This window comes from Papio anubis, chromosome 9 (assembly GCF_008728515.1).
Source record: "Papio anubis isolate 15944 chromosome 9, Panubis1.0, whole genome shotgun sequence".
Classification (NCBI taxonomy): domain Eukaryota; kingdom Metazoa; phylum Chordata; class Mammalia; order Primates; family Cercopithecidae; genus Papio; species Papio anubis.
The window spans coordinates 123,252,180-123,269,504 of record NC_044984.1 but is presented as its reverse complement, the minus strand read 5'-3'; the positions used below and the strand labels follow the sequence as shown (position 1 = coordinate 123,269,504).

The 17,325-nt window shown below is 46.8% G+C and overlaps 1 protein-coding gene across 2 annotated transcripts in view; it reads left to right on the top strand.

Annotated features, from left to right (window-relative positions):
• The first annotated feature begins 215 nt into the window (after positions 1–215).
• SLC15A4 (solute carrier family 15 member 4) overlaps positions 216–17,325 on the top strand; it is a 32,854-nt gene continuing 15,744 nt past the window's right edge. The window contains exons 1-5 of one of the 2 annotated variants that reach the window (XM_031650925.1): positions 350–804; positions 9,746–10,041; positions 14,339–14,449; positions 14,922–14,999; positions 15,433–15,601. In XM_031650925.1, coding sequence (XP_031506785.1) covers positions 14,339–14,449; positions 14,922–14,999; positions 15,433–15,601 — 358 coding nt within the window. In that variant the 5' untranslated portion in view covers positions 350–804; positions 9,746–10,041. Of the gene's footprint in view, positions 805–9,745; positions 10,042–14,338; positions 14,450–14,921; positions 15,000–15,432; positions 15,602–17,325 lie in introns of both variants that reach the window. The other variant, XM_031650924.1, reaches the window with a different exon arrangement.

Below are 17,325 nucleotides of genomic sequence, written 5' to 3'. Positions count from 1 at the left end.
AGAGAGGGAAACCCTGCCTCAAAAAAGCAAAAAGAGGCTCTCAGCGGCCAAGCTCCGGAATCTCCAGCTCCCCAAAACACTCGCTGACCCACAGTACGGTCCACCCTCGCCTTAGTTTCGGTTCGGCGAGTGGGGCGTTGAGCGGCGGCGAGCCCGCCCAATAGGGACGTCCCGGGCCCGGCGGTCTCGCGAGAAGGGCGGCGTCACTGGGTTCTGGGACAGGCGACCCGGCGGCCCGGCGAGGCAGTTGGCGGCGTCGGGCTGAGGGCTCGGGGGCGGCCCGGCGAGCGGGCGCCGCTGCTCGGCGCGCGGCGGGCGGCGGCGGCCGCGGCGGCGGCTGGGGCGTTCGCGGGCCGCCGCGCGGCGTGCGGGGCCGTGCTGCTGACGGAGTTGCTGGAGCGCGCCGCTTTCTACGGCATCACGTCCAACCTGGTGCTGTTCCTGAACGGGGCGCCGTTCTGCTGGGAGGGCGCGCAGGCCAGCGAGGCGCTGCTGCTCTTCATGGGCCTCACCTACCTGGGCTCGCCGTTTGGAGGCTGGCTGGCCGACGCGCGGCTGGGCCGGGCGCGCGCCATCCTGCTGAGCCTGGCGCTCTACCTGCTGGGCATGCTGGCCTTCCCGCTGCTGGCCGCGCCCGCCACCGGAACCGCGCTGTGCGGTTCCGCGCGCGTGCTCAACTGTTCGGCGCCGGGTCCCGACGCCGCCGGCCGCTGCTGCGCACCGGCCACCTTCGCGGGGCTAGTGCTGGTGGGCCTGGGCGTGGCCACCGTCAAGGCCAACATCACGCCCTTCGGCGCCGACCAGGTGAGCCGCGCCCCCGCGCTGCTTCTGTCCCTGCCCAGCCCCTGCCCAGCCCCTGCCCAGCCCCAACCTCTTCTCCAGCCCTAGCCCCAGCCCCAGTCCCTGCCTCTGATCGCAGAGGGAGCCCCTTGCCCCGGGGGCTTCTGTCTAGTGCAGAGGAAGCCCGCCAGCAGGTGGGCCAAGACTGGAGGGACCGATGTGATAGGTGCTGGAAGGGGTTTGCCTGGGGCGGGGTGAGGTCTGTATACACACAGTGATGGCCACAGTGGCTTTAAAGAAAAGAGAGGCCGGGCGCGGTGGCTCACGCCTGTAATCCCAGCACTTTGGGAGACCGAGGCGGGTGGATCACCTGAGATCAAGAGTTCGAGACCAGCCTGACCAGGCTGGCTAAAAATACAAAAATTAGCTGGGCGTGGTGGCGGGCGCCTGTTATCCCAGCTAGTAGGGAGGCTGAGGCAGAAGAATCGCTTGCACCCGGGAGACAGTGCAAGCCGAGATCGCGCCACTGCACTCGAGCCTGGGCGACAGAGCAAGACTGTCGCCAAATAAAAAAGTAAAACTAAAAATTATTAAATGAAAGGAACCCTCTCTGTGTTCAGGCCATGTAAGTTGAGACCAGAAGGCTGGGAAAGAGCAATTGTTGAGGAGCTTTCCAGACATGGGGATTCGCAGGGGCAGGGCCCCGGGCCGGGAAACTGAGGGAAGAGAAGCCACTATTGTTGCCTTAGCTTCCTTTACAACGAAGTGGGAAAACACTCATATTGCGGCTTTGTGGCTTTAAAGGAGTTTTGGGCTAGGTTGGATAGGAAAGCTCAGATGAAAATGAGTTTGAATCAAGTTAGCATCAAGCTGCTCCCCTGCTGCTGTAACTGCCAAGAAGTGAGGGAGGAACCACTGCAGCTCTTCAGGAGGGCAAAGGAAATGGCCACCAAGTATTATATGCAGAATAGGCAGCCTTTAAGAGCAATAGCAAACTCAGATCATTTCAGAAAATATTTAAAAAGTGGGAAGTGAGGTGGAAGGCTGGGGCCGGATCGCATGAGGAGCGTTAAAGCGTTCGGGATGCAGTGGGAGCTTTACTGGCTTCCGGCAGGTAGTGATACTATTTATGTCATGTGCAGAGCAGGCACCACAGCTGGGGTCGCAGGTCAGGTCTACTTCTTCTTTTCTGAGGACTCACAAGCTAAGAATGGTTCTGAATTTTTTATTTATTTATTTATTTTTTTTTATGTTGAGACGGAGTCTCGCTCTTGCCACGTTGGAGTGCAGTGGTAGGATCTCAGCTCACTGCAACCTCCGCCTCCTGGTTTCAAGCGATTCTCCTGCCTCAGCCTCCTGAGTAGCTGAGACTATACGTGCACACCACCATGCCCAGCTAATTTTTGTATTTCTAGTAGAGATGGGGCTTTCACCATGTTGGCCAGAATGGTCTTGATCTCTTGACCTCGTGATCCGCCTGCCTCGGCCTCCCAAAGTGCTGGGATTACAGGCATGAGCCCCGGCACCCAGCCGGTTCTTACATTTTTAAGTGGTCGGAAACAGGATAATTTGTGAGGAGTGAAAATTTTATGAAAATCAGATTTCAGTCTCCATAAATAAAGCGTTATTGGAACACAACCCCACCTGTTTCTGCGACACAGCCACTATGCTGGGACTGCTTTCACTAAGCAGTGGCAGAGTTGAGTAACTGTGATGGAATGTCTCATAAAACTCAAAGTGTGAGCTGCCTACCCCTTCACAGAAGTGTGTGGATGCTTGTAGAGAATGGGTTGTGTAGGAAGTGGTGACATTGGGTATATGAGGTCGGAGTCTCTCCTAACTAGAGTGGGGGCAGTGGAGGTGGGTGAAGTGGGTGGGTGGAGTTCAGCTGTGGAAGTAGAACGGGTAGGAAGTACTGGCAGGTTGTCTAGTCCCTGTTTGTGTTGCTATATAGGAATACCTGAGGCTCGGTCATCTATAATGAAAAGAGGTTTATTTGGTTTAGGGTTCTGCAGGCTGTACAAGAAGCAGGGCACCAGCATCTGCTCTGGTGAGGGCCTTGTGAACGGGAGCCAGCTGTGTAGAGATTACATGCACTAGAGGAAGTGAGAGAGGGGAGGGAGGTGCTAGGCTTGTAAATAACCTCTGTCATAGGAAAGTTCACTCCTAAGTGCGACAGCCCTGAGCCTTTCTTCAGGGATCCATCCCCATGACCCAAACAGTAGGCCCCACCAGCAGCACTGGGGATCACATTTCTTCTTGAGATTTGGAGGGTCAGACATTGAAACCATGGCATGTGAGCAGTAGGGAAGGCGACTCTTAGGCTTTTGCCTAAGTATCTGTGAGTGCCTGTTTTTTAGGAACATTTACTGAGAGCTTACTGTGCACCAGGCACAGTGCTTGCTAAGTACAGTATTTGGTGAGTCCACATGACGCGTATGCTACGTGTCTACAAGACTGCTTGGTTAGTCTACCTGACACGTACGGTGCCCATTTTACTGATGAGGAAACTGAGGCTTGAGAGGCTTAATCATTGACCCAAAGTTACACAGCTTGTATGTGACTGAGCCAGGATTCAAAAGCCTGTCCTTTGAATGTGAGCTTTCACTCTGCTTGTGTAAGGCTATCCATTAGTCAGGAGACACCTTAGAATGATGTTAGAAATGATAGTCTTCTAATGTAATGAATTGGAACTGGGTTTTTTGTACAGTGGCTTATGCTTTACATACGTGACCAAATCTGAACCTCACAGGAGTCTTAGATCCATTTTATTGATGAGGAAACAGGCACAAAAGCAGATCACTTTCTTACTGCCTATAGGTAGTGAGTGGTCAAGCTGGACTTCCATTCCAGCTCTGATTCTTTTTTAACTACTGCACTAAGATGGGCCCAGTGCGCATGCGTTCCGTAATGATTCTTCAGGGCTGGATCTCAAGACCCAGGCTCTTGGCCTTGGGGTGCCATTGGCTCATGAAGGAACGGGGCTGGTAGCACAGTCAGGCTCTATCTTTTAAAGACTTGGCCACGCCACACAAGTGTACTTGAAAGCTTCTATTTTGCCTCTTTCTTGTGCTTTTCCCACATGATCTTACTTAAGCCTCACAACAGTTGATGGTGTATGTGCTGCAGTTACGCCTGTTTTTTTAAAAAAAAAAAAAATATATATATATGTATATATTACTTTAAAGAATGACATTGTACTTCCTGGAATAACCTAATTATTACCAGAGGAAGGAATTCATATCTATGCCTTACAAGAACTTTCACTTTATTTATTTCTTTTTTGAAATGGAGTTTTGCTCTTGTTGCCTAGGCTGGAGTGCAATGGTACAATCTCGGCTCACCACAACCTCTGCCTCCCAGGTTCAAGCGATTCTCCTGCCTCAGCCTCTCAAGTAGCTGGGATTACAGGCATGCACCACCACGCCCGGCTGATTTTGTATTTTTAGAACAGATGGGATTTCTCCATGTTGGTCAGGCTGGTCTCAAACTCCCGACCTCAGGTGATCCGTGTACCTTGGCTTCCCAAAGTGCTGGGATCACAGGCGTGAGCCACCGCCCCCAGCCAGTCATGCCTTTTATACAGGGAACAGAGGCCTAAAAGGTTGGCTGCCAAGGCTGCGCAGCAAGTGCCTATGGGAGCTGGTTTGGGGCCCTGGCAGCCTGACTTAAAAGCTGGTGCTCTCCAGGAGATAATAGGCGAGTAATTGTTACTTCTTAAAATGAGGAGGAAACGGTGCTCAGTTATCTCAAATGAATCTGACAGAATATGCACCCTTTCGTCCACAATTACATGTGGATGTTGAAAGGCGATGTGCCTTCTTCCACAAGATAGCTGGCCTAATCTCTTCCGATGTAACACTGTCATGGGTAAAGGGGACCTTGTGGATGAAAGGCTACTCGGGAGACCTGGCCACCCCCTGCAACGCATGCTGAGTGGTTGGATCCCAGCTGCTTTCATGGCCATTCTTCTCGGATGCTTGGGATCGTTTGCAGATCACCTATTAGCTAATAACAGACCAATGTTGCCTTTCTTAGGTGTGGTAATCTCACTGCCGTTAAAAGAATGTCCTTATTTCCAGGAGATTCATGATGAAATTTTGGGGATGAAATAGGTTGCTGGAGCTTATCTGTAAATAGATCACCCAGAAGTATTTTTTTTAAGACCGAGTCTCATTCTGTTGTCCAGGCTGGGGTGCAGTGGTGTGATCTCAGCTCACTGCAAACTCTGCCTCCCGGGTTCAAGCTATTCTCGTGCCTCAGCCTCCTGAGTAGCTGGGACTACAGGTGTGAGCCACCACACCTGTCTAGTTTTTGTATTTTTAGTAGAGACGGGGGTTTTGTCATGTTGGCCAGGTTGATCTCAAACTCCTGACCTCAGGTGATCCACCCGCCTTGGCCTCCCAAAGTTCTAGGATGACAGTCATGAGCCACCACACTCGGCCAGTATTTTTTATGTATACAAAAAGAGTGCTGAGGTTCCAAGTGAAGGGTAGGGAAGTGTGCATTTTGCGATTCAACTTTTCTATACATTTGGACTTTTTTTTTTTTTTTTTTGAGACGGAGTCTTGCTCTATCGCCCAGGCTGGAGTGCTGTGGCCGGATCTCAGCTCACTGCAAGCTCCGCCTCCCGGGTTTACGCCATTCTCCTGCCTCAGCCTCCGAGTAACTGGGATTACAGGCGCCCGCCACCTCGCCCGGCTAGTTTTTTGTATTTTTTTAGTAGAGACGGGGTTTCACCGGGTTAGCCAGGATGGTCTCGATCTCCTGACATTGTGATCCACCCGTCTCGGCCTCCCAAAGTGCTGGGATTACAGGCTTGAGCCACCGCGCCCGGCCTTGGACTTTTTTTTAATGAAAATATGAGAAAATGTTCAGTGATGAATGTATAAACTCAAGGTAGTATATCCATACAATGGAGTATTTTTAAGCCATTAAAAAAGAAACGAAGTACTGATGGGCCTCGTAAACATTGCGCTGAGTGAAGGAAGCCAGACACACAAGGCTCCAGTTGTGTGATTCCATTGATGTGGAATGCCCAGAAGAGGCGAGTCCACAGAGACTGGAAGTAGATTAAGGGTTGCCAGGGGCCAGGAGAGGGGCGTAGGAGTGACTTAAAGGGAACAGGAGTTCCTGTTGGTGTGATGAGAATGTGGACTTGGGTGGCAGTGATGGATGTACATCTCTGAATATACTAAGCATTACTGAATTGTACACTTTTACAGGGTGAATTTTTTGGTATGTGAATCATAGTGAAAAACATTTGAGGGGAAAGTGCCCTTATGCCAGGGTGCTTCCCTGTGACCAGATGGCAGGTCGCCGTCCTAGTGCCGCTGCTTCATGGCAGGAGGCCTGGCTGGGGACCCTGAGGTGTGCAGGCCTGAAGCACACTCTGCTGTGCCCCAGGCGAGGGTTAAATTGTCCTGGTTTGGTCCTTCTCATGGAGAGGAAGCCTATTTGTATTTTTAAGGTGCTTTTTATGGTTCTTTGTCACTTGCCTCTTCATCTCCCAGGTAAAGCCTCTGGGAAACCTGATAGGAGAGACCATGGGGTGAGGCTGCGTGGCTTTGAGAAGGAGGCCTCGCTGGTGTCTTTAGAGGGTGTGTGAGCCGTGGGTCCAAGGGAGATGTGTGTTCATGTAAATCATGTCAACCCCGAATCTTCCCCCAGTGCCGCACCTTTTTCAAAAGTCACCGTCATTCTTGGTGAGTAGATTATTTGAAATAGTGTCCTGAAAGAAGAAAATCTTATGTTATGGATAAACAGAGCAAATGATGGATTTTTTTTTCCAGAGGAAAAACTGATACTTCACTTTAAGGAATTCTGTCAGCCAACTGTTTGGTGTGCTGTACACAATTCTATTCTTTTAGCTTTTCTTCCCCAAATTGATTTTGGTGGCATCATTTGACCAGTCATGTGAAAACCTTGTTTGCCCTTGGTAGGGCATGTGGCTGCTGCTCACACGGTGATGCCATGCAGCCGATGGGCAGGGAGGCTGTGGCCTGCCCACCCGGGGCGGGGAAGCATGTGATGGCCTTCACAGCAGCCAGCTTCCCTTGGTACAGAAATGCCTACTGTGTGGTTATTTAGGGCTTCGTAATTTTGGTTTATAAAGTAATTTTGATGGATTACTCGAGGAGTTGAAACAAACTGACCACCACAATTACACAGGAAATGAGGATGATGGCATTTTAAGGTTAGGATTTTCCCAGACTAATCAAATACTGATTTTCTCATGCTTCACCTCAGGAGGACATAGATCTGAGACTCTGGGAAGGGGTGTGCAGTGTCACTGCGGGGAAGGGGAAGGTCCGAGCAAGACCGTGGGGAGGGGTGTGCAGCATCACTGTGGGTAATTGAAAGGTCCGAGCGAGACCGTGGGGAGGGGTGTGCAATGTCACTGTGGGTAAGGGGAAGGTCCAGGCGAGACCGTGAGGAGGTGTGTGCAGTGTCACTGTGGGGAATGGGAAGGTCCGAGCGAGACCGTGGGAAGGTGTGTGCAGTGTCACTGTGGGGAATGGAAAGATCCGAGTGCATTTCAGTTATGAAATCATTTGTGCCTCTATTAAGTTTAGATATTATGTTTACTGGCCTGTTTTATGCTTGTAAAAAATTACTTTTTGTTTGTTTGTTTTCACACTTCTAGTTTTGTTTTCTCGGTAACCATTTCTCTGCTCACATTTTTCATTTTTCTTCCTGGTCTGTGTCTAGTATAGCATGAGAATGGGTGTCCATTGTTGAGCAGTATTTCAACGCATTGTGTCCTAGTGAAGAAGTGTCTTAGATGTCTAAGAAGTTCTCACCTCAAACTCTTTATTCGGTAGAGATGTCTGCATTTGGTCTAGGACCTCTATTCATTATTGTCATAGATAGGAGAAGAGTTTGAACTCTTGAAAACGTGATTTTCTTTTAAACGTAGGTTTTTAGTTTGAAGTGGTGTTACTATGTATTAATTAATTACCTATCACCACAGTAGCCATGCTCGATCATTCGGACTTCGAACAAGTCTCTTTTTGAGGAGCACACAATTTTTTTTTCTTTTGCTTTATTTCCTTTAGAGAGAAGCACACAATTTTAACTATAAATTTTACACCTCTGATTTAATCTTTAAAAAATAGAGCTTCAAATACCGTATGAAATATGTGACTGCTAAAAAGATGCATGTGCTTATTGCATACCGTATCTGTTTTTTTCTTTTGAGACAGGGCCTCTGTCGCGGAGGCTGGAGTGTGGTGGTGCCATCACAGCTCACCGCCACCTCCTCCCCAGTTCAAGGGATCCTCCCATCTCAGCCTTGCAAGTAGCTGGGACTATAGGCACACGCCACCACACCTGGCTGATGTTTGTAACTTTTTGTAGAGATGGGGATCTCTCTGTGTTCCCAGGCTGGTCTCAAACTCCTAGACCCAGGTGGTCTGTCTGCCCTGGCTCCCCAAAGTGCTGGGATTCCAGACCTGAGCCACCATGCCCAGCCATAATTGGTTGTTTTGGCCCCATTGAGAATTTGTTATTCAATAGAGCAGATTGTTCTGTGGATCCAGAAACTAGATCTATTATTGGAATAAGAATTTTCTAACTCTTTCATAACCTGTGACTTAAGAATGAGACAGTAGAATTTTTTAAGACAGCAAGAGAGTCTTTTTATGAGATCCAGTATCAGCCTCTCATAAGTTTGTTAAAAATAAATTTATGAAATGAAACTCACTAGAAATGTCTCTGTCTCGTACAGGGTTCATTTGCACAGATCTTATGTAGAGGTAAAAATCCAGGTGAGCAGAGAAGGCTTCTGGTGTGTCTGCCCCCAAATGACCTGTTCCCAGCGCTTGGGCTTCATTGAAGTAGCCTGGTGAACTGCATAAGCCTAGATGTTGTGTGATTATCTCAGTGCTTTTGTTTGCGTCCAGGAAGTCAGTGATTTTTGAGCCTTTTGGAAATCCCACCCTTATCAGAATTTCTCCCATTCCATTAATAGCCTGTCTAATCTAAAAATAGCATGTGGTTTTATCTTTAGTCTGTAATTTCCTCTTTGCTTCACGTTTACCGAGATCTCTGATTCTCAGGAGACCAGATACAGTTGGTGTGGGTGGTGGCTTGGCCTCACTGAACAAATGCCGCCTGCAGTGTTTCTCTTTGGGGCTAAGCGTATTTGCGCGGTGCCGCATGGTACTCACATGTAGCTCAGGAAGGCATGGAGCTTTATAACATTGGTTCTAAAACTTACCTGTGAGTAGAAGTTACCTGGGAAGTTGCTTGAAACGCAGATTCCTGGGCCTGGGCCCCAGAGACGGTGATTCAGTAGGTCTGGAGCGTGGGTCCTGTGACTCTCTGTTTTTTTTTTTTTCCTTTTTGAGACAGAGTTTCGCTCTTGTTGCCCAGGTGCGGTGGCACGATCTCGGCTCACTGCAACCTCCATCTCCTGGATTCAAGTGATTCTCCGGCCTCAGCCTCCCAAGTAGCTGGGATTACAGGTGCCCGCCACCATGCCTGGCTAATTTTTGTATTTTTAGTGAAGACAGGGTTTCACCATGTTGGCCAGGCTGGTCTCAAACTCCATACCTCAAGCGACCCACCCGCCTTGGCCTCCCAAAGTGCTGGGATTATAGATGTGAGCCACCACGCCCAGCCCACTCTATTTTCAAAGAGCATTCCAGGTAATTCCAAGGCAAATGGTTCAGATACTTAGAAAAATTCTATAGTAGGTGGTCCACATAATCGGAAAAACTCTCTAGGATTTGTTGGAATTTAGTATAATTAAGTGAAACCTACCCCGCTCCTGTAGTAATTAAAAGTGTGGGGTATGTTTTTTGTCGAGATCCGTGAATGTTTCTGTAAAGACCATTTTGATTGTGTTGCACTTCTTAAAGGTTGTGATGACAAAGGTAATTTTAACCACTTGACTGTGTATGTTTTTCCTCCTTGAAGACTGTCATATATTTTCAAGTGTCTTTCCTCCCTGTTATCTTAGGTTAAAGATCGAGGTCCGGAAGCCACTAGGAGATTTTTTAATTGGTTTTATTGGAGCATTAACCTGGGAGCGATCCTGTCATTAGGTGGCATTGCCTATATTCAGCAGAACATCAGCTTTGTCACTGGTTATGCGATCCCCACTGTCTGCGTCGGCCTTGCTTTTGTGGTCTTCCTCTGTGGTCAGAGCGTTTTCATCACCAAGCCTCCTGATGGCAGTGCCTTCACCGACATGTTCAAGATACTGACGTATTCCTGCTGTTCCCAGAAGCGAAGTGGAGAGGGCCAGAGTAGTGGGTAAGCACTTAATTCTTATCTCAAGCTGTTTGATAGGACTTTATCGATCTCTTTATTAACATCCTAGCTTAGGTTTGTTGTGTGCTTATTGTGTGCTGGGCCGGGGCTGAGGGTTTGCTTGTCTTCTCTCCTTTAACATTGCATTTCCCCAAGGAGGCGGGTGCGGTCTTAATGTCCCATCCTAAAGACAGGCCAGTGGCCTGATTCCAGAGCTCATGCTTTAACCCCACATTGCACTTTCTCTCACTGCTAGTGTGGACGGAAGCTCCTTTAGTGCCAGATTATAAAGGTAGAAATGTGTGGAGAGCATCGAGGAGACAGAAGACATGCTTTATACATGTTTCTTTTTATTTTGAAAACTTTGAAATACGTTTGAATGAAAAACTAAGCAGTTGCTTATGCTGTCAGTACCTGTCTTTGCTCTTTAAAAAGTAAGCCACTGCCTCTCACCTGAAGGTCAGCATGGGCTCCATCATTCAGCGGTCAGGTCTGTCACTCTGACAGGAAGATGCAATAGCAGAATGGCGAGATGCACTGAGGGTAACCAGATGATCTCATGGGACTTACCCGGCGTTAGCACCAAAGTCCCATGAACTGGGGTGTTAAAACAGAAAGGCCTGTGTCCTCAGAACCCCTCCAAGTCACTGACCAACTATGACTCATGTTTGGTTGGTAATGTTTGATGCCAGTTAATAAAGTCCAGAACTTAAGCCCGAGAAAAGAACTCAGAAATTTTTGTGTTATTCTTGATTGAGGAATAATTTGCAGGTAGTAAAATTTACCCCTCATAGCTGTACAGTTCTGTGAATTGTGACAAACTTACTCAGGTTGTGTAACCACCAGTGCAGTCAAGGCATAGATTGTTTCCATCATTCCGGAGAAGGCTCTGGGAACTTTTGTAGTCATTCCCCTCATGGAATGTTTGGATCAACATAGAAATGCCTGGTGGCTGCTGGTTGGGAGGCTGATGACTCAGCCATCGGAGGGTCCTGTGTCTCCGAGCCGTGCAGCCCACTGTGGCACGGCACGGGTTGCTGGACCTTCTTCTGTAGGCCCACTCACACATCTGCCTCCCTCCGGCTTGTCTGTGTTTGTCTTACTGATGTGCTTGGAGCCATAGCCAATGTGTCTAATATTCCTTCCACGTGGTAGATTGAAACTACACTAAAATGGCCCTATGCGCCTACTTCTTTGCTCCTGAACATCTCTGATTTCTCCAGGTGTCTCTGTGTGGAGTCATGGCAGATCTCACCAGTCTAGATGACCTGTTGGAAATGCTGGTGGGTCATTGTGGCATTCAGACACATAATTCAAAACTGCAAATGGTGGGACCACACTAAAGAATTTTTAGTAATTAAAGTACAGGAGGCTAAGGTGGGAGGATCACACGAGCCCAGCAGGTCAGGTCAAGGCTGCAATGAGCCATGATTGCACACCGCACTCCAGCCTGGGTGACAAAATGAAACCCTGTCTCAAAAAAAAAAAAAAAATTTAAGTAGCCCTGTCTTAGCTGACACTAGTCTTTTGCCAGGGCCTTATTTGATTAGACAAAAGCAGTGTTTCAGATCCTAGAAGTCTTTTTCAGGAACAACCCTTCAAGTTTTAGTATCTATGTGGGTGGTAGCCCATAGACATTTCTGCAAGAGGACGGCATTGTTTTGTGGACATACTTGGGTTTTAACGCACAAATGGCAGCATGGAGTGGGTTTGAAGTTACTTTTACTTAGGAAACTAATTTCCTCTTAGGATTGTCTTTGAAAGTCGTCTTGGGCACAAATAAGGGGAAAAAAGCAGGGGTTAGCTTACAGAAAAGTTGATGGTCTGAGGAACTCTCAAATTCTGCTGTTTGTATGAACTGGCTCTGTAACCTTGGGCAGGTTACTGGTCTGGTGAAGCCCAGCTTTCCTTTTTGTACAGCAGAGATGGATTCATCTCATGGCATCACTGTGAGGCCTGAGCATGGTGATGTGTGCAAGGCCCTCAGCAGGGTGCCAGGCACACGCTAAGGGCCCTGTCAGTGGTGACCACTGTGACGAGGGTGCCTTAAAAAAGTTGGGCCTCCAAAGCCTGAGGAAGCATGACATACCCAGCATTTTACAGTCGTGACACTTAATTTCATCTGGCCCAATCTCAGTTTCCATCCAGGGCGATCTGTGTCTTGAAGATAATGCAGTACTCGCTATTAAATGAGAAATGAAGGCACATTGGTTCAATTCATCAGGCCAGGGTAGAAATGGTTCTACAGCTTTTTGAGATACATACTTCTTTGGGAATCCGTGAGAACCGGTGGACTCTCTTCCTGGAGAATACAAACACATACGTGTGGCCTTCACAGAGACTTGGGCACAGGCGTCCTGAAACGAGCTTGTCAACTTTTGTGGGGAGGAGCAGAGGGCTCTTGTGGGTGTTCGGGTGTCACTTGTGCCCATGGCTTCATGTTGGACCCTTGTGTGTTGCAAAATAGTGCACCTAACAATATGTATAACCCAGTAAAACTTCAGATGCATATTGATTTCACAGCTTTTAAATATTTTAATTATGTAAAGCTAAAGTAATATAACCAGTAACCCATGTGAATAATGCTTTGTGTGAAAATGAGTTTGTTGTTTGTTGTTTAAGTGTTTTTAGTGAAACATATTTAATATGATGTGGTAAACCACTGATAGTATCTGTATTAGGTACAAAAGGACTTTTAATTTCCTTTATGAAAAAAAGTAGTACTTGAAGAAGTTAATGTTTTCAAGTGAAAGTATTTATAATGTCTTTGGAATTTATTTTCACTTTTGGGTGTTTTTGTGTCTGATTATTTTCCCCCACTAGACTAAGTCCGTAAGGACAGGAGCTCTTTCCTTTAGCCCCCAGGTAGAGCAATGCAAGGCCTGCAGCAGGTACTCAGTCAGTATTTGTTGAATCGAACTTAGTTTTCTTGTCCAAAATTTGGCTAAAATATTAAGTTATAGTTTTCAGCGCTTTTATTTTTCCCCACTCTGAATGTCCAGACTTAAAATGTTGGCTTTATAAGATAAAGAATTTAAAATACTGGCACCATAGTAAAATGGGACATGAGTTAATAATCTAGAAAACTGACAGGTGCCATTTCTGTTGGCTTCCCACAGTTAAACACAGTCTAACTCTCTCCTGGTACTTCTTGGCTTTAGAGAATAGTGTGCACTTTGTTTTCCCATTTTACCCCTGAGATCCTTGGTGCCTGTTCCCCATTAGAGTGTTTTGGCGCTGGGAGAGAGTGCGGAGCTGTCTAATGGGGCCTGTTCATCTTCTAAATAATGAAGCGGGCCCAGAGGGAGTAAGTGAAACTCGTTAGTACAAGTACCTGGGAATGCCAGGTCCACGTTCCTGCTATGACCCGCAGATATGAGGGCAATGGCAGGGAGTGGAGGGGTAGTGGTGTCCTGCAGGGGTCAGGGCCTCAGGCTGTAAAGCCGAGACTGCCTGGGTCCAAGTCCTGGCCATACCTCGGGCAGCCTTCTCACTCTCTGTGCCCAGGCATCTTCCTCTGTGCAATGGGACCCTGAAGAGTTTTAACACCACATGGTTAATGAGGGAGGACGTAGGGACGCGGTGCACTGGGCACTCCCCATTTCCTGCTGTCCTAGGACAGAGCCAGGGACATCCTCCTGTCATCACCACCAGCGCTGCCCTCCCCCTCAGCTCTTCCTTAACCCGAGAGCTGACAGCTTTCCTCCAAGAATAGAACCCTGCCTCTGTCCTGCCAGTGACTCAGTTTAAACCAGCAGGGTTTTATTCACAGCATTGGTATTGGCCGTCAGGTCTTGATGTTTGATAGATTAGCTGATTAAAAATTCACACAATCCAGTGCATTTTTTCATATGCTATCCAGTGGCGCAGCTGATGTCCTTCCCAGTGTCAGTGGAGCTGCAGACTCTCCCCACGCGGAGACTGCTGAGCCGGCAGCTGCACTGGGGCTGAGCTCAGCCATGGTTCAGACTGTCATCACAGATCTTCCGGCCACGCTAGAATTACAGTAGCCCAATTGCACTTTGACTAGAAAGTCCCTTTGTCAGCTGTTTCAGTACATTCTGTGACATTTAGAAATAATTCAGGGAGCTGTGTTTGGTGTGTACAATTAGTAAGTGATGGAATGAGTTGAAGCAGATTCGATACAGTGAGCTGGTTTCTTACCTCCAAACTTAATTTGTGACCAAATAATTGATTGCTGGGAGGGGAAGAAAACTAATTCCTTCATTTTATTTCCCAAAGTGAAGGCATTGGAGTCTTTCAGCAATCTTCTAAACAAAGTCTGTTTGATTCATGTAAGATGTCTCATGGAGGGCCATTTACAGAAGAGAAAGTGGAAGATGTGAAAGCTCTGGTCAAGATTGTCCCTGTTTTCTTGGCTTTGATACCTTACTGGACAGTGTATTTCCAAGTGAGTGGTGACAAACAGGTTTAATTTCCTTTATCTTCCTATGAAGTCTTAGCCTAGCACTTGTTTTGGCCATGTTTAAAGTAGTTAGGACTAGATTTTTTTTTTTTTCCATGAGTCTACAGAATCCTGGCATTTTTGGTTTTAGTTATGGAGTCATTTTGGCTGCTTTAACTATGTTTAAAGCCTCTCTGAAAAAGAAGCTGAGAACAGGTATGCTTCTGGTTTTTCCAGGCGCCTCTTGTTAATGTAATTTCTCCTTTGGATAACTGGCTGTTCTTTTTCAAAATTGATCTCCAGAGGACTTTACAGTGACCAAATCATTGACCTGTCTGTTTTCAAACTTGAGCCGTTGTCTGTTTCTGGGAGTCACTACTGTCGCATCTCAGAGCCTAGTTTAGGGGAGGGGCAGGATGCTTACAGTGTTTGAGGGCACAGTTGGTTCACATATAATGATACTGTTTTTTATACCTAGATGCAGACAACGTATGTTTTACAGAGTCTTCATTTGAGGATTCCAGAAATTTCAAATATTACAACCACTCCTCACACGGTAAGAACAATTGTAATGATCTCAAAATTGTCATTTTGGGCTTATGTAATAAATGGATTCCTTCTACCAACTGTAAATGTTTTATAAATGTTAACAGCACCAACAAAAACCTTTGTTATTGAAATAGAGTTTTTACTTATTTTAGAGAATATTTTTTTGTTGGTTGTATCATTTACTAGATTAGGTTGACTGACATCAGTTCAACGTTACTTAGTATTTTTCACCTGATTATTTTCCCCTCAAAGCACAGAAAAGCAAATGCAGATTCATTTAGAAAGGAAGCTTTTCCCAGTTCCGTTGTCTCTAAACTGAAGAGGCTGTACCTTGTGGAGAGGAACTGTACTTTACATGCATTTCTCCCATTGAGATGTTGGTTCTCCAGACGAGTGGTGTATTGCGGGGAGTAAACGCCTCCTCCCGTGTTTCACCCCAGCTCCCTGCAGCCTGGCTGACCATGTTTGATGCTGTGCTCATCCTCCTGCTCATCCCTGTGAAGGACAAACTGGTGGATCCCATTTTGAGAAGAAATGGCCTGCTCCCATCCTCCCTGAAGAGGATCGCCGTGGGCATGTTCTTTGTCATGTGCTCAGCCTTTGCTGCAGGTAGGAGGCATTCTGCTCCGTTCCTCCTCAGGCCCCACTTCGGCAGTTGTGGATTCAGAATATAGTGTTGACGCCCAGTCATGCCCCAGGTTGTTCAGGAAGTGCGTGTCTGTGAAAGAGGATGTGTATCAGTTATTTTACAGCACTAATCCTTTATTTTAAACTTTAAAATAAGTTGAAGATTATTTTCCTAAGAATATGTCAGTTTTCTTCTGGTACTAAAACCATTGGGTTGCTCTGAAAAGGGACTTTTGGACTGAGTTAAAGGGAGGTTTTTCTCTACCTTCTGGTTTAGAATTAGGCTGTTGAATGCTGAACAGATGAATTTGTGTAAATTAAAGGTACTATATCATTCTCGAGGATGAGAATTCCACCTTCAGATTACTAACCTTTGGTTTATTAACAAGTGTCAGGGTGTCTGTGAGTCCTTTGAATTTTTTATGTAAAATTCTGTGTGCATTTTTCTGGTGACAAAAATGTTTCTAGATTGTTATAGGCTCATGGGCAGCATCTCCTCCCCGTACAAATAAACCTCATAAGAACGAATGCCTCAGTCTCTAAACTCAGATGAGGAGAGTTACCCTTTTGAGGGTTTCCATTCTGTTTTCGTAATTTGTATGTGCTGAAATGAGTTGTTTATCCTTTGCTGATAAAGCTGGGTACCGCTGACTTTCTCAGTTATTTTGGAGTTCTCCCTTCATTAATATTTGAAAATTGTTGAATGATAAAACAGCTTAGTTACATAATAAGAAAAGTTGATATTCTTGAACCAGCTGTATATTATCTGCTGTTATGAGGAATTCAGTGTTAAGCGCTGCTGAAATGGAATTTAATATTCTCAAACAATGCTGCCTTCATAGCAGCCTTCATCTACTTTTGCCAGACTGAACATATTGATATAGTACTTAATAGATTTAAAGAAATTAGTCCCTGGGCTTAAGAAATCTCTATTCTAGAGACTGGGACATTTTAGAAGACTATTGCATTTTCTTTTGTTCAAATAGATAATTAAAGTGAGGTCGTGTCTGAGTGAAGTTTTTGCTGTGTGCCTTCTTTATAATTCAGCTTCTTTTCCAGAGCTGTGGCACATGGGGAAATAAGCATAGGCAGAGAAGAACTGAATTACCGCAGGGCTCTAGCTGCAGGCTGCAGTTCAGCAGAGTGCACACGCAGAAGGGCTGTCTGCAGGAAGTCTTTGCACTGGAGACTGTGTCTGCCTGTCTGTCCTACCTCCCTAAAGCGCAGGCTCAGCTTTGGCCTCAGACCTCTCTCTCCCCCTGGGGCTGGAGTGCCTTCTCTGTGCCCCATCACCACACTGGTTGATGCCAAGGAAGGAAGTCCTCATTCCCTCCCTGTGGGAAAGGAGATCTCCTTGGTTTCTGGAGGCTTTTCCAGTAAATACTTGGTTTGGGCTTCTTTCCTAACATCCTCTCTTTCAGTTTCATAAATGGCTGAATCACTTCTGTGGGCTGCCTTGAGAGCCATGCAGGCCACTCTGGTGGTTTCTATATGTGTTTGTGCAGGATACAAGTGCCAGACCAGTCACTGTTGAGATTTCCCCATTGCGCTCCCTCAGTTCTGTCTTTAAAAAGGGCACGGTGGCTCACACCTGTCATCCCAGTACTTTGGGAGGCCAAGGCGGGTGGATCACAAGGTCAGGAGTTTGAGACCAGGCTGACCAATGTGGTGAAACTCTGTCTCTACTAAAAGTACAAAAATTAGCT